The following is a 20,503-nucleotide window of genomic DNA, read 5'->3' as shown; positions in this document are numbered from 1 at the left end:
TAAGGTACCTGTTATGGGGAGGTATTGATTTGGCTCTGGTTGCTTGGCACTGGGATTCCTCATATCCAAATGTCTGCTTAAGCAGGACTACCATGGCTTTCACTTATGGAAAGTTTTCTTCAAATGTATACTGTCCCCTCAACACCACCTCTAGCCCTCCTGTTCTGACCACAGGACTCTAGTTCCAAGCTTGCCCCCCTTGAGTGCTTTGCTTTTTATACTAACAAGTTAGTTATTGTTAAATACATGTTTAGAGACATTGTATCAGTGAGTTTTAATACTCTGGAAGTGCCTACTTTGCTTTAAGTCTGAAATACCATTTTGAACTGTAATATACTATTTTCTGGAACAATTTTTATTTTATTTTTTTTTTAAATCTGGTTATGTTGTTTCTCCTACATGCCTCACCATTTCCCTTTAAGTCTGCACATAAAGTAGTATTTGTCTATGATGACTGTCATAGTAGGTCTATTATTGGGGAGTTTGGCAGGAGTGGTAGCAGGGATGCTTAACTCAAACTGATGAGTTTAGGATACAAATGTGTGTGTGTTTGTGTTCATGTGCACATGTGTGAGGTAGTAGGTGGGTTGGGAGTGACTCCTTACACAGGCCTCAAACTCATAATGCTGCCAAACCCTCCAAAGTGCTAGGATTTTCCACAAGCATGAATGCTTATATTGGTTTGTAACTTAGTACTATTTTCCCCCCTGTTTTTCAAGACAAGGTTTCTCTGTGTAGCCTTGGCTGTCCTGGAACTCACAGAGATCTGCCTGCTTCTGCTTGAGTGCAGATTAAAGCCATGCACCACCACTGCCCAGAGGGAAATATTTTTATGGAACAAGATAAACACAATTCTGTAAGTAAATGCCCCCTTCCCTGCAAAAACAAAAATCCCTCAGTTTTCATATCAGTCATTTCAGTGGCTCTACACAGCACCACTGAAATGGGTTTTTATAGTTTTGTATACTGAGAATTTATGGGATCCCACTAATAAAGGATGATTTGGAACCTGAAGGTCCGCCCCCTTCAGTGTACAACAGAAGATTCACTTCTTCCATGTCTCCATTTGTTTTTTTGGCACATTCTAAGAGATGTCATGGAACTTTCCCAGGCAGAGCTGGCTCACATGCGTAGCATAAAATACTGATCACAAGTAATTACTAGAAATACAGTAGAGCTAAACCCCCAAATCAGTATGTAGGACTGGGAACAAAATCAAATCCAACTTTGGCAAAGTAGGAAATGCTGGAGTATAGCTCAACATTCTGTTGCAGGCCCCTAGCAACTTGGAAGAAGGAAAACTAATTCACTGAAATAGAGGATAGATAGACCTTTCATCATGTTCCAGGTTACATGGCGAGTACTTTAATTTCAGCACATCACATTGAGACAGGCTCTATTTTGTAATGGAGATTAAAGAACCTTGGTTTCAGAGCATGTGGTGCACATACTCACGCCGATGCTGACGTCCCATTTAAAAGCACAAGAAAGAGGAACAAAGGGGAAATTACCCCTCTGAGGGTGGGAGGGAATGAGCACTACAGTTCACAACAGTCCAAAATCAACTCTCACTCCAGCTGTGAACAAACCTCTTTCTGTGCCTTTAACTGTAAATACTTTTCCTATCAGACACACAGGACCACTCCAAGACATCACAAGGTTAGGAAAAGAATACCTTTATTTACTTGAGCCAGTAACAACTGTCACACACACTTAGATGACACACGACTACGAAAGTATATAATACAATGTCTGAGGCTAGGAAGATGTAAAGAGGCCAGAATGACATCAAATGTGGGAAATATCAATGTACGTTGCAACATGTATTACATCAATTAATGTACATTGCAACACATATTACACGAAACACGGAGAGTCTCTTTTGCTTATTCTCATCATAGAACACTCATATCCATGAACCATACATACATGAGTGTACTATCCAATATACTGTAGGCTGTTCAGCTACATCCCTGTATGTGCCACTGGCCTCTCCCAAACTCTAGTTAAAACATCACAAATGTCCCCAGACAGGCAGCTGTCCACTGATAGGCATTACCAATATTCATCTCCTGGCACGCAGATTTTGAAAAACAACTGGAATATGAGATTTAACATTTCTTGCCCCCCCAAAATTAATGTATAGATTCCATAATGATAATTTTCCTTGGTCGAAACTTGACTGGAAATTTTATTGAAAGGTTTCACACATAAAAGCAATGTGCATTCAATGATCTGTTTAATGGAAGATCCCTACCAGAAACACACTCAGTATCTCTGGGAATTTTATCAGGATTTCTTCTTCCCAACAAGGCAGCATGGGAATGAAGAGTGGCCACAGGATCTCTCTCCTGATAGTTTTCTAAAGACAATCTGTCTGTCTCACCACGTCTTAGAGTGAACTAATGGCTGTAGCTCTGCACTATTACAGATTCTGCAGATCTCCTTTCCATACACTAGAGATGGTAGAAACATGCAGGAGGATCATAGCTCTCTGGACAGAACAATTCTGAGCCACAGTGCCCTTCTATTCATGGCTCCTAAACACGCTGGAGGTTATTTGCATTTCAGGCCAACTATGGATGGGCTCCCAGGTGGAGTTTGTTAAGATTTGGGGGGTTAGTGGGATACATGCATTTACATTCTACTAAAGAGATTAGCACAAGGTCCCACAAACAAAAATGGACTGCAAAACACAGGCTGATGAGTGCAGCAAAGAAAATAAATCTTGGGGAGCACATGGTACTCTGCTTCCTGGACTTAAGGACTTTGTGGGATGACTTCCCGCTGAGTGACTTCTTAGAAACACTGCCCACATATTATGTTTACAAGGTCTCCTCTGTGCTAATTCAAATGTTTCCTGAGGTCTGCTTTAGACTATGTGGCTCTTCCAGATGCATACAATGATTACATCTGTATGAGTGAAGGTTTGACATCCAGCAAAAGGGTTTCCCACATACATTACTCATATGCTTCCGACCAGAGTCACTGATGTTTAGAGAGGTCTGTCTATTGAAAAAGGCATTTCTGTATAGATTCCTCAGTAGTGCATGTCTAATGCAAAGAGACTCGGCATCCCTTAAAGGGTTCTCTGCTTACATTATACTCACCTATGTGACTTCTTTCATGTACAGCAACAGATGGCTTATGGTTGAAATATTTCCTACAGTCGTTACAGTCAGAGAGTTTCTCAGTTTTGAGTTTTCAGGTGGACACAGAGGTGTGTCTTGAGTGTGTGTTTTCTGCACATAAACAACATTCATGGAGATGTTCCCATGTGTCTTCTTTGGTATGCAGTAAAGAATGACCTATGGTTAAAGGATTTTCTACATTCACAGGGTTTCTTAATAGGGTGTGAATTACCTAATAACTGCTGAGATATGATATCTAGGGAAGGGTTTTTCAACATCTCACCCATTTGTATATGTTCTAATGAGTTGTATCTTATGGTTGAGCTAGTTTTTACATTTATGCTCTTCAGGTTTCTCATGTTTGTGAGTTCTCTGATTATCTTTGGCTGGAATATTTTCTTAGTTTTTAATTATAAAAGATATGTGTACCAGCTTGACATCTGGCAGCAGGCCTTTCCACAGACCTAACACTGATGGAGTTTCTCCCCACTAAAGCTCCTAATAAACATGGACAGATGACTAGTGGTAGAGAGGTATTCTATATTCTTCCCATTCAAGGATTTCTCACCTGGGGAAGTTCTCTGATGTACACTGGTGTGAACTCTGCTTAAAGGCTCATCCACACACATTTCACTGATAGTGTTTTTCACCTGAGTGAGTCCTCTGATGTCTGGTGAGATGGAACTTCAAACTAAATGACTTCCTACACTGTTTACATTCATAGGGTTTCTCACTCATATGAATTTTCTTATGTGTATAGAGGCTTGGACTCTGCTTGTAACTTTTGCCACATACAATACACTCGTAGGGTTTCTCACTCGTGTGAGTCCTCTTATGTGCGTGAAGGTGGGAGTTTTGCTTGAAGGACTTTCCACATACATCACACTCATAGGGCTTCTCGCCTGAATGAGTTCTCTGATGTACAGTGAGATATGACTTGAGAATAAAAGATTTCCTACATTCTTTACATTCATAGGGTTTCTCACCTGTGTGAATTCTTATGTGTGTGTAAAGACTTGTCCTCTGCTTGAAACTTTTTCCACATGTAGTACATGCAAAGGGTTTTTCACCTGTGTGAATTCTTTGATGTACAACAAGAAATGACTTCAGCCTAAAAGATTTCCCACATTCATTACAGTCATATGGCTTCTCACCTGTGTGAGTTCGTTGATGTGCGTTTAAGTGGGCTCTTTTGTAAAAGGCTTTTCCACATACATTGCACACGTAGCGTTTCTCCTGTGTGTGAGCTTGCTGATTCACGATGAGTTTTGACTGCTGACAGTCTTTACACTCATAGGGTTTCTCAGCTGTGTGAGCTCTCGAATGTGAGTAGATATTTGGTGTATGGTTAAAGGTTTTCCCACATGTATTACATTCATATGCTTTCTCATATCTGTGTGGTGTCTCAAGTTGGAGGTCTGACTTATTAACTGTTTTTCCAGATATATTGTATTCATGGGGTTTCTCATCCTTGTGAGGGTTCTGTTGAACACGGTAATTTAATTTTGAGCAAACAGTTTTCTCATACACATTCCTTCCATCCCCTATGATTCTCTGCTGAACACATTTTTCTGCTTTCTGACAAATGTAATTCTCATCTTCATGACATGTATAAAGGCTTTTCTCCCACATTCAAACTCTGATGTTTTTGGAGGTTTGATTGTATATTGAATATTGGCTCACAATCATTACTTTTATAACATTCCTTTTCTTTGTGTGTTTTTAAGTGCTGTGTTAGGTGAGAATTTTTATAGAACAATTTCCCACATACTTTACATTCAAAAGTTTGCTCCTGTACCTGGGTCCCCCCTTGGGCAGGATGAGCTAACTTTTCTAATCCTTTCCTGTAGTTCTTCAACTTACTGGAAGGATCTCTGATAGGAAATGTGTTCTGTATCCACACTGTCTTCGTGTGGAGAGCTTCACTGTGCCCACAATACTGAAAATGCTTTTCTTCACATTTAGTACTGTGATATAGACTAAGAGGCCCAGGAAGTCTGGGGGACACCCTGGTTACATGAGGAAGATCAAGTTCCTCTACAGCCTGCATCTCCCTGGGCTTACTAGGGAGAAGCACACAATCCCACATATTAAGCACCCCAGGTCTCATTCCAGAAGACATATCACTCTTTACAGCTAGCCTTAAAACATGGTTTGAGCTAGTCAACGTTTTTCCTGCTTTAACCCTCTCCTCAGCTGAAGTGCTGCTGCTCTTGGCAATTACCAGATTGCATCCATGTACATTTTGATAGTCTTGGTTGATCTCATTCGCATGTTGCATATCTAGAAGAAATAAAGAAATGGAAGGTTTTCTGGTTAGTACCCACACGGATCAAGTGTGGTACACTTGTCTGTTACCTAAGAAAAAATTTCTTGATGAAATGATGCAGGCATCTCCAGTACTTTTCAAATACTAACAATCTCCCTCCATATACAGAAGAATGGATTATTAATATTCCCAATTTAATCTGAATTAAATACAACATGCAGGGAAACCTGTAAACATTTGGTTCCATAAGGCAAGGTGTCCCCACAATACTGAGAACTGCTGCACAGGTCTGACATTACTGACTGGCACTTCCCTATCGGTGTAAACAGACACACTGACTCATAAAATCCTGCTTCTCCTTTATCTATTCCTGTATTTATGCTTTGGCACTTTGACCATGTTAAAACTGAAAAACTAATGGAGTTTCCTGTACAAGTTCACTGCATATGCTGAATCAGAGCGATTTCCACAAAGAGAAAAGTGGAAGGCTAATAGCATAATCCTTCATAAAATTTGAGCCCAGAAACAAGCAATCTGTAGGTCATTTGACCTTCAAGTTCAAGGTCTCCTAGATGTCACACTAAGCTCTAGATGTACTCCATCCTAGAATCTACCTAGGTGCTTCCTAGCTTCACAAATTCTGCTGTCTTCATATACATGATTTTATTTTCAGCATCTTTTCTCATATTCTATCAATCTTTGGTGAGCTGTCTAAATGACTATGTTTTCAGTGTTAGTTTCAAACTATTAACTTCAAAATTGGAATAATAATAATAAGCACTCGAGAGTTCTTGTCCACCCACATATTGTATACTATGTTTAGAAATCAGTGGTCTAAAATTAAATTAAATCAAAATAAGTGATAATCTTAAAATTGCATATTCTTTAGACCTTACTATTTTTTTCCTTTTTTTATTCAGGGAAGACTTTGAGGGAGGGGTGATGATTTCTTAAATGCCAAAATTTCTATTTCTCAATACAACAGAGCTCTTTAGCCTGCTGATAAGTTTCTTGACTTCCATTCTTTGTTTCAGAATATCAAACAAGTGTATAAGAGGGAGCAAGTAACAAGCAATAAACACATAAATAAATGCTCAAAATAAGCTATAAAAAATGAGTAAAGGACAACTAAGAACATAAAAAATAGCCACCAACAAACATGTCTAAGAACAACCACAGGTTGAACAGAATTTATTTAGCCTAAGATAATATATTGCAAAAACTAGAAAGGGGAATGAATTTGCTAAGCCTAAAATAATACATGGCAAAAATAACTAAAGTGGTGTGATGGCTAATCTTGGCTGTCAACTTGACTATATCTGGAACCGACTCAAACCCAAGCAGCTGTACAGACCTGTGAGGGATTTTCTGGATTGGATCATTTGAGTGGGAAGACCCACTCTAAATATTGGCCAAACTGTCCAGTGGCAGCCCACATAAAGGTCATGAACCGAAGAAGGAGGTTTTTGCTTTTTGCCTGCTTGTCCTCACCCTCACTGGCAAGTGCATCTATCTTTTGCTGAGGCACTCCTTCACTGGTTTTAGGGCCTAGCTCTTCAGGATTCCAATATATTCTGAAGACAGAAGCTCTCTAGGAATCCTCAGAGACTCCAGCACAAAATGGTACTGGTGAGACGTCCAGTCTCACCGACCTGACTGAACAACTACTAGATTCTTGACCTTTCTTTTGGGATAGCTGTTGTTGGACTACCTGGGCCACAGCCTGTAATCCGCTCTAATAAATACCATATTTGTGTGTGTGTGTACGCGTGCACATGTTCTATCAGTTCTGTTCCTCTAAGGAACCCTGACTAATGTAAGAGCCTCCCTTGCAGATTGTTGTATATACTATACATACTGATTGTTGGATGAGTAAGAACACTTAAATTCAAGTTTGGAACAAGAGAAAAATGGAAACAATAGCTCAACACTGCCACCATCTGATGAGCTTCCTCAACTTGACATCTGTGTCCAGGGTACATTCACTGACCTGGGAGGCTCTGGTTTGGGACATCTTCTTCCTTCCATGGTTCAGCTTCTTGTTCCAACTTCAGGATCAACTCAGGTTTGGGATCACACTGGTCTATTAGTAGGAAATAATTGTCAAGTTTTGGCTAACTGCTAAGTCAGGTACATTAAATAATGACAATACATTGGGCTGGAGAGATGGCTTAGAGGTTAAGAACATTGGTTGCTCTTGCTAGGGACTTGAGTTTCATTTCCCAGAACCCAAATGGAGGGTCACAACTGTTTCAAACTCCAGTCCCAGGAAACCAGTTGTCTTCTTCCGGCTTCTGAAGGCACTGTATTCAAGTTGTGCACAGGCATACACGCAGACAAAAAGCCCAGACACATAAAACCAACATATGTCTTACTATGGGTATTGGGCAGTGACAGGACCAGTGAGAACATTTCTTGAAAGCTTTAAGAACATCCACAGATTCAATCAAAATAGATCAATCCCCAAGGTGTATTACAGTCAACTATTAAAGTCCAAAACAGGACTGGAGAGATGACCCATGAGGGAAGAGCGGACACTTCTGCAGAGGACCAGAGTTCAGTTCTAAGCACTAACACCAGGCAGCTCACAAACAACTGTAAACTCCAGTTCCAGAGGATCTACCTTCTTGCATCCTATGTGAACACTGTACTCACATACATAAACACACACACAGACACACATAATTAAATGTGATTTAAAAAAAAAACTCTACAAACCAAAGAACTCTAAGATAGCCTGAGAGCCAGCATGCGGCACATTTTAATAATTTTAGCACTGAATTTTGAAGGAAAGTCTGTGGAGAGAGATATTTTCTTTTTTGTTTTTTCAAGACAAGTTTTCTTTATGTAGCCCTGGCAGTCCTGAAACTCATCCTGTAGACCAGGCTGGTCTTGAAGTCAGAGCTACATTTGCCTCTGCCTCCCAAGTGCTGAGATGATTAAAGGTGTACACCACTGCACTTGGCTGAGAATTATAGCTTTAAAAAACTGCATTTTACAAAATAAGAAAATGGAAAAAAGGCAGATGAGATAGCTCAGCTGGTAAAGGCACTTGCATCTAAGACTCATGACCCAAGTTCAATCCTCAGGAACCACATGATGAAAGGAGGATGCAATTCTTGCAAGGTGTCTTATGACCTCCACATACACCCCAAGGCACACATGCCCCCACCACACAGAAATAAATACAATAAAAGCAATACAAACTTTTAAACGATAAGACAAACAGTATGTCATACACTAAACAATACCCATTATAGCACAGTAAATATCTCCAAATGTAGAAACTTTACAGACTAAGAAAAAAATGAGATGATATATGGAAAATACCAAAGAGTATTTCCAAGCAACAATACTATAACCAGAACATTCAAACAGAAACAAAAACTTTCAAATGTAAACAAGTAAAAGCTTTCATTACCTCAGGCTGACTTGACAAAAATTGGCTAATGTCCCCACTAGACATTCCACAGGATACTATCATGAAAACATATGGAAAGATAAAAACTCAAATGCAGAGCAGATGCACAAAAAGTAAGTTTAAAATAATTCCTATATATATAGGAAACCACAAAACAACAAAGATTTATCAGAAAAGAACAGAAGATATGAAGAGAAGCAGCAACAATAAAACACCCAGAACAGCATTCTGTCAGAATGTAATCAGTGAGTCAGAGGATACAGGCTGGCCGAATGGCCAACAGAAAAGAAACTTGATGATTTACTGCCTAAGCAAAAGTCAGTGTGCCAATGAAGGCACACCTAGATTGATGGTTAAGGGACTGAAATGATGGCCAACACATACAGACCTCACAACTGCTAACTATGGCCAACACATACAGACCTCACAACTGCTAACTATGGCCAACACATACAGACCTCACAACTGCTAACTATGGCCAACACATACAGACCTCACAACTGCTAACTATGGCCAACACATACAGATCTCACAACTGTTAACTATGGCCAGCACATACAGATCTCACAACTGCTAACTATGGCCAAAACATACAGACCTCACAACTGCTAACTATGGCCAGCACATACAGACCTCACAACTGCTAACTATGGCCAACACATACAGACCTCACAACTGTTAACTATAACCAAACATTGTAAAAAAAAAAAAAAAAAAAAAAAAAAAAAAAAAAAAAAAAAGACAAGGCTCATTATAATGATACATGTGTATTAATAGACACATATATAGTATACATTTTATAACATTTTACACACACACACACACACACACACACACACACAACTGCTAGAGGACCCAATTACACAATGTAAACACATGAGAAGTAAATTAACAGTGCAGTTAAACTTTACTTAGAGACCAAAGAGGCTTTAAACATTACAGAATTATTCCACCCAACACACATTGCCTTCATCAACAAAGCACTCTCCCGAACAGATCAAATGTCAGGAAACAAAAGAAGCTTCAATGTACCATAAAACAAAACAAAACAAACAAAAAACAAAAACAAAGCGAAACATACCCTGGGTGTCCTAGACCACAAAGAACCAAACTAGAAATCAATAGTAAGGATTGGCTCAACATGATGGCTCACACCTATAATCTGCACGCTAAGGAGAGTGCGGCAAAAGGATGGTGAGCCGTAGCCTAGCTGTGATGTTCTCAAAGAGAATGGTGTCCATAGACTCATGTTTGAACCCTTGGTCCTCATTTAGTAAGACTGGGTGTTGGGAGGTATGTCATTGTGGGCAAACTTTGAGTTTCAAAAGTCATGTGCCATTCCCAGTGTTCTCTCTGCATCCTGTTAGTGGATCAAGATGTAACATCTCACCTGTGTCTGCCTCCATGCCTTGTTCTGCCATCATGGACTCTTACCCTCTGAAATCAGGAGCCCAGTTAAATGCTTTCTTGTCTAGTTACCTTGGTCATGGTGTGTTTTGACAGCAACAGAAAAGTAACTAATACATTAGCCAAAGCTACACAGTAAGATCCCATCTTCAAATGGGGTCAGATTTGAAAAGATGATCAGGGTTGGAGACCCAGCACTCAGACGAAGCTGGGGGTGGTGGTGGTGGTGGTGGTGGAGGATGGGGGCAGGAGGAGGATAGGAGACAGGCACATTCCAGAAGACTGCTGGCCAACAGCCTGGCTGGAAAGGCAAGCTTCTGATTCAGTGACAGTCTGCCTCAAGATATAAGGGGAGAGCAGAGGAAGCCTCCCGTGGCCGCCTCATGCATGTAAAGGGTCAGGCAAACCCCATAAACTGATGTGCACGGACCACATACAAACAACAAAATAAACATCCAGTCCTTCCCCCACCCAAGTCAGGCATTAAAAAAATCATGAAAAGTATACTAAAAGTAGATAGCACAGTCCTGAATGAGGAACTGTTAAAAACAAACAAAAAACTTCAAAGTGCACTGCAACAAATAAAAAGTCTACCACCATTCAACAATGTGGTAAGATGTGGTAAACACAATAGAAAGAAAGCAGTAAGTTCTTACACAAAGCAAGGGATGAAAGAGGAATAGAGAAGGGACAAACACCAAAGTGGCAATCCAGTACAGAGAAACTTCCAGTGAGAGCAACAATGTAAAAACTGATACATGCACAAAACCAAAAGAACAGGTAACAGGAAGAGGTGGGTTTTTTTTTTTTTTTTTTTAAATGTGTTTGGTTTTGTTATTTTGAGACAGAGTCTCTATGTAGTTTTGGTTGGCCTAGACTTACCATGTAGACCAGGCTGGCCTTGAACTCACAAAGATCTGTCTGTCTCTGCCTCCCAAGTGCTGGGATCAAAGGTATGTACTATCATGTGCAGTATATAGGAAGTTTTTGGAAAAATAACTATAAAACTTTAGCTTCTGCTATTGGACGTGACAGTGCTGATGCTTTCTCTGCTGCTTCTCACTGTGCTGACAGCTCCGGCTACTCCACAACGAGGCATAGAAGAGTGCTGGAGAGGAGCTGCTCTTCGAGCCTAATGTTGCAAGACTGGGGAGGAGGAATGTTTTCATGAATATGTACAACTATGATGTGCCAGTTAAAATTATAAATAGCACTAGATGTGGTGGAGCACATCTTTTATCCCAGCACTTGGAAAGCAGAGGCAGTTGGATTTCTATGAGTTCCAGGACAGCCAGGGCTATGTTGAGACCCTACCTCAAAAAACAAACAAACAGGGGCTGGAGAGATGACTCAGCAGTTAGGAGCACAGACTGCTCTTCCAGAGGACCAGGGTTCAGTTCCCAGCACCCACATGGCAGCTCACATTGTAAGTTCCAGGGGATCCGACACCCCCACACAGACATGCAGGCAAAACACCAATGCACATAAAACTTAAACAAACAAACAAACAAACAAACAGGGCAGGGCCTGGAGAAATGGCTCAGCAATTAAGAACACTTGCTATTCTTGCAGAGGACAGGTTTGATTCCCAGCAACCACATGGCTGCTAACAACTGTCTGTAACTCTAGTTCCAGGGCCTCCAATGCCATCTCTGACCTCCTTGGACACTGTATGCACATGGTGCACACACATACATGGGAGCAAAATACTCATACATTTAAAAAAAATATAGTCTGGAGATTAAGCTCAGTGCTGGGTAATTACCTATATTGTACAAGAACCAGTTTGGTCCCTAGCACCAAAACAACAATAACAACAAAAACAAAAAAATCCTTGGAAGTAGTTCCTGTATTTATGAAAAAGGGATAGGCTTCGAATAGGATTACTGGGGACTTTTACTCACTCAAGGACTCCAGGCTCCTGTAGGTCTCCAGCATCACATCCCTGTAGAGCTTCCTCTGAGCATCATCCAGGTCCTGCCACTCCTCCCAGGTGAAGTCCACAGAGACATCCTCAAATGACACCAAGCCCTGGAATGAAACAACATTCCTCAGCCCAAGCCTTCAGCCTCGGGCAAGAAATAGGAATATGGGAAGTCACTCCTCTCCACAAGCATCATTTACACACAATATACATATAAGTTTTCTTATCATGGAAGAAAAATATTCTGCAAAATGCCTTACAAACATACTAATTTAGCAATGATGAAAGAAAAGAGGTAGAAAACAAATGTAAGCAATAGATAATCCTTTGGTTTCCCTATTGAATACATCTCTGACTCTAACAATTACAAATCTAAGTAGTTAATGTTGTCTGTAAGTTATATAAGTACAGTTATAGGCACCCACATATGCCCTTCTAAAATTTAGAACTGCTAGATCCAACAGATAAAAAACATCACTAGCACCCTTTAGGGCAGTATCTAAACAAGCAGAAGCCAGTTCAACACCTAGATGTTTTGAAAGCCATCCCGTGAAAGGAGAAAGGGGAGGGTCTTAGGGCAGAGCCAGAGGGGAAAAATCACTTCACAGAACCGAAGACATGCAATGTGGTAAGTTCCACAGATCCCACTTCTCCAGAAGGCTGAGGCAGGGGGCCCAAGAGTTAGGGGCTAGGCAGACAAAAGAGTTAGTAAGAAATTGGAAACTCATCACAGAAGGAAACACAAAGCAGCAACAGAAAATAAAAATTAAGAACAGCATTTTCATGAATATATTTTGTCTTTGATAAAAACGCCAGTTTGTTTCCAAGCTTTCTACGTAGACAATTTATGGGAACTGATGTGTTAACTATGTGACATGAAAGGAGGCAGGTAGTTTGTGGGAAGGAAACAATAGATTATTTTTCTCCTGTGGTTTTGCTAACCTGGAAACAACTGTTTTCCCATGATAACTTGTTTCCTAATTTCTTTTGGAACACAAGCAAATTAAGGTAGTATGTAGAGACCAGAACAGAACATACACCTCCATTCCCACCTTACTTCAGCTCAGTCAGAACTAACTGACGCTGCCTCCGAAGTTGCTGCAGAAGTGACCTGTCATCTCTGATGACCTTCTTAAGCTGGTGCCTAGTAACTGACTCAGACAAAAAGCAGGATTTGAGACTTGTGAATGAGAAAGAGAGGACAAGGGCTGCTTATTCTCTGAGCATAATACATTGGAAAGGCTTTCATTTATCATCGGCAAAGACCAAACTTCCTGGGAAACAGAATAAGAAGTTCCTTAACTAGAGCCATGGGCTTGGGAAGTAATGACCAGGGCACAGAATCAGAGCCTCATCTAAGAAGGTGTCCAATCTTCAGGGTTAAGGCCATCCACACCTGCCCAAGACTCCAAGACTGTAGTGAAGATGATGTTTCTCAAGGTTTACCCCTTCACCTCATTACCATGTTCCTACACATACTCCAATCTGTTACACTTTGTACACAATAGGTTGAAATTCATCTATAAATGCCAGATGTCTGAGATAAGAGTAGTCATAACGAGTGTTAAATGAATTCCTGGCATCATTTTGAGACACAAGCACAAAGCGCTAAAAAGATGGTACTTTGGAGGTGCTGGCATATGAGTGGAAGGATTCCAGACACGGTGACCACTGCCTACTCATTTTCAGTGCTGTTTATGTGAACAGAACATATACCTCCATTCCCACCTCATTTCAGCTCAGTCAGGACTAGCTAACGCCGCCTACGGAGTTATCTGCAGAAGAGACCTGCCACCTCTGATGGCCTTTTGAAGCTGGCACTCGGTTTGCTGCTCTTTTCCTCACTGATCAGCAAACTCCAGGAAGGTCATTCTGTGAAGCTATCGTGGCCAAAGATGTGATATATACCTTGCTTATATAACCACCAAAGCCGGAGGTGTTGTTTATCAAAACATAAGCTATAGTTCTGACGTCAGAGGATATAGACTGCATTAGCTAGAGAAGATCCAATCCTGAGGATGGACCAGGAACACCGAAAACAAACGTTGATGAACACCCACACATGCAAACTGAAGCAAGTTTTACAGCTTACACTGACTTCTGGGTCTGAACTGTTCTACTTTTAATTTTCAATGAGGAAATACCTTTCTAAAAGGAAGTAGTCAATAAATACACAACTATAATAAAAGCTGAGAAATTTGAATTCATATATAATAAAATTAGATCCCAAGACAAAGAAATAGTCACAAAAAAGATGCAGTCACTTCTAAATATTTACTTCCTAATTCTATACCTAAAAAAAAATTACTGAGAAAAATCAGCATCCAAAATATTTGGATATATGTGGACATACACAAAAACATTCCTGACCCACAGTCATAACTGAAGTGTCTGGAATATTTGTGTAGTCCTGCCTGATGGGGGTGTTTTGGCTATAAGAGGGCACAGTTATACTAAGAGATGCCCTTAGTGATCTCCTGTACTCTAGACATACTCTTCCTTTTGTGGTTTGACTATGGAATGCTCTCTACAGGCTCACTGCTTTGAGCACATGATCCACAGTGTGTGGTGCTACTTTGAAGGCTGTGGAAGGTTTAGGCGATAGGGTCTGGCTGCTGGAAGTAGACTAGAAATGAGGTGTCTTTGGAGATTATACCTGCCCCTGGTTCCTTCCCACTTCTCTCTCAGGTTCCAGGTCTGCCATGGTGTGAACAGCCGCTCCTCTTCACACCTCCACTGACGGAGCCACTCCAACCTGCCACCACTGCCATGATGGACTCACTCCTCTGAAACAAGGAGCCAGAATAAATCTCCCTCCCCTAAGTGGGTTCTTCAGGTATTTATTTGGTCACAGCAGTATAAAAGTAATGCATATCCCCTCCTATTGCCATTGTAGACTAGTCGGATTGTCTAGATTACTCAGGAAAACCACCACTAGCTCCTTTTCCACCTATTGCCTTGGAGTCAGAAGAAGCAAAGTGCTCAGGATAAAATCAATTCCTCCAGCTGAACAGTCTCATGGGTGTGGCCTTTGCTAGAAGCACTGCCCCTTATCAACATAAGAGAGGTAGGCCAGTAGCGCACGTGGCTACAGGAACAGAAACAAAACAACAGTCCTAGCTGCTGGGTGTGGTAGTGCTTACCTTTAAGGCAGCACTCGGGAAGCAGAGGCAGGTGGTCTGTGAGTTCAAGACCAGCATGGTTTACAGAGAAGTTCTTAGCCAACCAAGGTCACCTAGTAAGATCTTGCCTTAAAAGTTCCTAGTGCCAAGTTCTTTACCTATAAAGTCCTTTGCTGAGGTCACTTCTGATAAGGTCTGATAGGAGACACAAATAATACCTTTATCTCTTTCTACCATCCAGATAATATGTCAACACTCCTGTTACCCAAATGTGTTTGGCCTCAATTTTTGAATCCAGAATTCCTTCTAAGCTACTGACCATGAACCTAAGCCATTGTGTACGTCAATGAAGGTAAGAGTGCATGGTACTCTTCTCACCTTTACCTGTGGATTCCTATGCTCTGGCTTCTGTATATGGGAAACGTCAGGCAAGCTATTGAACCTGACCCAGTGTACTTATAGCCTTTGTAGAGACTCCTGCCCCAGCCCTGTCGGGACTGCAATCTAGCTGGTCCTGTTTCCTGTGTTTAAAATAATGTCAAGACATTTTTGAGCAAGGAATATATTTTTTATGATCTATGAACCAGATGGAAGTATTGACATAAAATATATAAGCAAGATAATGCATATTATTCAGACCCATGCTCCTGTTTTCACTTGTGCTCCGTGTGCCTTTCTTGTGACTCCTACACAAATGGTATCCCACTAACTTCTGCTCCCCCACTTACTCCCAAGGCCTGCACCACACTCGCTTGTAGCAGTACAGCTCATCGGCACACAGGCATCACCACTGAGGAACAGACCCTTCCGGCCTAGCAGAGACGGACAGTTCCAGTGTGAGCAAGAAAGTATATACTTGTCTTCAGGCAGCCACACTTCCTCACCATCTACAGCATCACATGCTGCCACTGGACCAAGAATGAACAACAAATAAAGCCAGCAGGAACTGCAACTCCTAACATTAGACCTCGGGGAGCAAAGGAAGGGAAGGGAAGTGGAGGGAAAAAAGATCCAGGAAAAAAAAAAAAAGAAATCCCTCCTTCCAGCACACTCATCAAGGCCATAAGGTAGATCAGCGACAATATCATATACAAGGGAAAAATGGAGGCTATGACTTCCATTTTGTCAAGGAGAGCTTGACATGTCTTTGCATAGCAACACAGGAGTTAAAATTACGATCTGAAAGCTAAACAAGTGGTCCATGCTACCAAGAACTAGTCACCAAACTCAAAGGGCTGGGTTACAGAAGTCCTCTAAGGTGGGATGGGTAGGGACTGAGCAGAAGAAAAGCGTAAGCTATGATAAGGAGGGGAAGAACTAAGAAGAAAAGCTAAGAAAGCAGCAGCAATCTCAGGACCGAAATGAAGACCTTCCCGGTGAAGATGATGGGCACAGCTCTGCAGCACGGCAGAAGATTTAAGTAAGGCAGCTGGCCATTTGACTGCGATGAATGTTGAGAATCTGAACCAGAGTACAGTGAGTAGGAGAAAAAATGCAAACTGTAAAGACAAAGTATTACTAGAAACTTATGTTTGGACACTGTTATGATCTACATACACACATAAGCAGAGGAAACGCAGGGAGAGAAGTGAAGGACCCACACAGTACGTGGTCTTCATACATTCCAGGTCTCATCTGACATAACTGGGCTCTCCCCAAAGCTCCCTGGAACTATACAACTTTAGCCAGCAAGAAGAGCCCTGTGAATCGATCTGAGCTTGAGCACTCGTGAACTGACACTGCTGAAGGCTGTGTTCATTTCCAGCCTGGGGATGAAGCTCTGTCCACATCATGCAAGCCTGTTTAGACTTCACAGGACATGAGAAGTTGGCACTTACTTTCTGAGTCAATCCAACCCCTACAACAAACAGACTGTGTCAGGAAAACTAGAGACCAAGTTACATGTGATTTAATCACTCTACAAAAGACCTTATAATGTGGCTCCGTCAACACATCCCATGCTCTACCTTACATTAAGTTTACTCTTCCATTCCAATTTTCAAAAGTCCTAAACTACACTATAAAACAAGGTGAGGCTAACTATACAACTTACCTCAGATGTGTCCATTGTCCTAGCTCTTTCAGACATGAGAGGACTGTGCAATCACAGCTAGAAGAGAAGGTCAACAGAAATTAACTCACTAGATATGATCTTGCTTTCAGATCCCAATTCACAAAGACAGGGAGAAAGCTACAAGACAACGGAAATGTCTCCCTGTGCGGAAATAGTGTATTATACTTGAAAACTGCCACAACTTGTTGTGGATCCTGTTGAAGAAGCACCAGGCATCTTATTAAGTGGTAGAGAGTCATCATTCAGTTACACACAGGTTAATGGAAACATCTGCTGCTTGCTTAGCAACTATGTTATTCTAAAATAATTCAGTGTTTTAAGGATGGGTGTTTAATGAACATTATTGAGTCACAGAAATCACAGGAAGCTACAAAGGCAATATTACTTAGGTTCCTGTCAGTTTGGTACGGTTCAATACAAACGCACCACACAGAACTGCCCTACTGGTAGATCTTGTTTTACATATTTAAATTCCACAGAAAGTGTGTCTCCTCCCATCTAGATGGTTTCCTCTCATGACCACACTGGCAAAACCGAACACGGAGTATTTACTGCAGGACTTTTGCAGTGATATTTCACAATGGCTGCTCTTCCTGAGGTCTCCCTCCCACAAATCCACTTGCGCTAGCTCGTGTAGCTACAACAAATGAGATCTGTACAGTTTTAAAACGTTATCCCAGGAGAACTGGCGGAGATGGTAACTTTGTGTCCCTACACACCGCTTCTATACTGTTTTTAAAAAAGAGTATTAGGTTATTCAGAACACTAGAAGTAAAAACTACCATAGGCTCCAGGAAGCCACAGTTCTGAGTGTGGGTCCAAAGGAGCTAAAACCACAATTAGACAGCTCGGCTCCTCTGTGAACTACTGCTGTGTCATAGCTCTTCCCTCCAGACACTCTCCAGGTCTGAAGAGATGCCCTTGGCAATGAAGCAAGAACGCAGTGATGGCTAAGTCTCTGGTATCTGTGGTCCAGCAGATTAACACCCCAAAGTCATTGGCCCCTCACCGAGGAGTCCAGCCATCGCTTCTCTGTCAACATCCTCCCCACCAGCTTTTCCCTCACTAACCGGTCACGGGATTGACTGACTCCTCAATGCCTTCCTCTCTGGTGAAGCCCTCACAATGAAATATTACAGGGACAGTCAGCAAAGTCCTTTTGAACTGCAGCGTGGGGGCACACACCGTGGTGGAGGGAGGACTAAGCTCAGGAGCCGCAGGAGATGGACTCAGGAACAGGGCCAGGCTGAGCACAGCTTCCAGAATGGAGAGAGATAGGCAGTGAGCTCAGCCCCGCACAGGATCCCAGCCCAGCGCCGTCTGCACCCGGAACAGCCGAAGAGCTGAGGACCGATCCCGGCCTGCTCCCGCCGGGCCCCCAGCGGCTGCACTCACCTTGGTGCCGGACGTCAGCCTCTGTGAAGCTTTCACCAAAAGGAGAACCTAGGGCCACAAACACTAGCGCCCGACCTCGGCGGAAACCGGAAGCAACATGGCGGAGCCGGAGACAGAACAGGAAAGTACGCCCCGCCTCAGAGCATCTGATTGGACAGATCCGAGTCCTCTCCATGATTGGATAGAATATCTTGAGTGACCGTAATAGGTACCAATCGCTGACGGAACAAGGCTGACTAGCAGATTCTACTTCTCACTTTATTCTTAGACCTTTCCCACCTAAACCTGCGACATAATTGTGTTTCTTTCTCTACCTGACTATCCCATTTAGCATGACGTCCTTCAGGTTTTTTTTTGTTTTTTTTTTTTTTTTTTTTAGAGACAGGGTTTCTCTGTGTAGCTTTGCGCCTTTCCTGGAACTCGCTTTGGAGACCAAGCTGGCCTTGAACTCACTTGAGATCCGCCTGGCTCTGCCTCCTGAGTGCTGGGATTAAAGGCGTGCGCCACCACCGCCCGGCCAAGGTTGTTTTTTGTTTTTTTTTTTTTTAATGTCGTCCAAAGTAACAAGGTTTTGCTATTTTTGAGATGTACTTCATTGTGGATATTCATGTTTCCTTTTCATATACCTATGGGATGAACACAAGTAATTGTCATACCTTGACCCCTATGGATGATGTTGCGGTAACTATAGCAGTGCAGGAATCTCGGGCACACTGACCTGAAATCCTTTATTTATATTTCACAATTGGACTTGCCAACTGTTACAGGAGTTGCATTTTAATCTTTTTGCGAAACCTTCACATTTTCCATAATGAACATCCATCCATCCATTTTCAGCTCCTTTTAAAAATGTGTTGCTCATCTTCACACTCTCCATAACAGTGTCAACTTTTCTGTTACTGACAAGCTCACTCATACAAATGGTAACTCACTGTGATTTTAGTTTGCATTTTCCTGACACTGCCATGTTAAAGGCTTACCATTTGTATAGCCACACCCCCAAATTTGACCAGTTTATATTCTGTGCCACACACATAAGACCATATAAAACTTTTCCTCAAAAAGGTAATGTCAATTCTTTCTTATAATAAATACCTTAAAATTTATTCATTATTCAAAGTGCTTTCATGGTATTTTCACTCAAATATGATAGATTTGAACATAGTTACATCACCCCCATTTCTCTTGTTTGCTCTGCCTTTCTCTTGCCAAAGTTCTGTTACTTTTTCTAAACATTTCCCCACTATTTTCAATGTCTAAAAGCACTTGCTGCTCTTTCAGGTGACCCAACCAATAATATGTTGGGCAGCTTACAACCTCCTGTAACCTTATTTCCAGAGGATCCAACGCCATTTTCTGTCCTTCATGGACACACACACACACACACACACACACACACACACACACACACACGGAGCATACACTCATTTAGAATACGTAAATAAAAATAAAACCTTACATATGAAATTGAGTTTTTACTTCCAAGGAAAAACACACAATATTTGTTTTTTTTCTGAGTCTGGCCTACTTTGTTTATGTATAAAGATGTTCATTTCCAATGTTTTTGTAAGACATGTCTATTAATACATCTTGCCTACTTTTAAACATGATTTTAAAATTAGTTAATTATATGTGTATGGACACCATGTGCATGCATAAGCCTGTGGAGGTCAGAAGAGGCATCGTTCTTACATACAATTGTGAATTGCCATGTGGTAGCTGAGCCATTTTTATAAAGTGAGATAATTATGTATCTGACT

General features: G+C 41.5%; 1 protein-coding gene across 3 annotated transcripts; it reads right to left on the bottom strand.

Moving 5' to 3' along the window:
* Positions 1 to 1,656: 1,656 nt before the first annotated feature.
* LOC118588817 (zinc finger protein 39-like) lies at positions 1,657 to 18,845 on the bottom strand. Of its 3 annotated transcripts, XM_036195366.1 has the most exons (7): positions 18,744 to 18,845; positions 17,328 to 17,384; positions 14,809 to 14,938; positions 12,133 to 12,259; positions 7,391 to 7,483; positions 5,356 to 5,414; positions 1,657 to 3,308 (listed from the first exon to the last, which is right to left on the bottom strand). In XM_036195366.1, exons 3-7 carry the CDS (start codon positions 14,854 to 14,856, stop codon positions 3,111 to 3,113), a joined length of 525 nt encoding a protein of 174 aa, XP_036051259.1. In that variant the 5' UTR covers positions 14,857 to 14,938; positions 17,328 to 17,384; positions 18,744 to 18,845; the 3' UTR covers positions 1,657 to 3,110. The 3 variants fall into 3 exon arrangements, with proteins under 3 accessions (XP_036051259.1, XP_036051257.1, XP_036051258.1); XM_036195364.1 differs by lacking the exon at positions 1,657 to 3,308 and having other exon boundaries at positions 4,674 to 5,414; XM_036195365.1 differs by lacking the exons at positions 1,657 to 3,308; positions 14,809 to 14,938 and having other exon boundaries at positions 4,674 to 5,414.
* Positions 18,846 to 20,503: the final 1,658 nt, after the last annotated feature.

Source organism: Onychomys torridus, chromosome 8 (assembly GCF_903995425.1).
Source record: "Onychomys torridus chromosome 8, mOncTor1.1, whole genome shotgun sequence".
Taxonomy (NCBI): domain Eukaryota; kingdom Metazoa; phylum Chordata; class Mammalia; order Rodentia; family Cricetidae; genus Onychomys; species Onychomys torridus.
This window is presented reverse-complemented; position numbering and strand designations above follow the sequence as displayed.

Bases quoted from the DNA above. Each gene is read 5' to 3' on its own strand.
- LOC118588817 (XM_036195364.1), bottom strand. From the start codon at position 14,856: ATGGCAGACCTGGAACCTGAGAGAGAAGTGGGAAGGAACCAGGGGCAG. The intron at 7,484-12,132 runs GTGAGTAAAAGT...TCCTACTAATAG, and splicing joins CAGGAGCCTGGAGTCCTTGA to ACCAGTGTGATCCCAAACCT. The intron at 5,415-7,390 runs GTCAGTGAATGT...TATTTCTTCTAG, and splicing joins CCCAAACCAGAGCCTCCCAG to ATATGCAACATGCGAATGAG.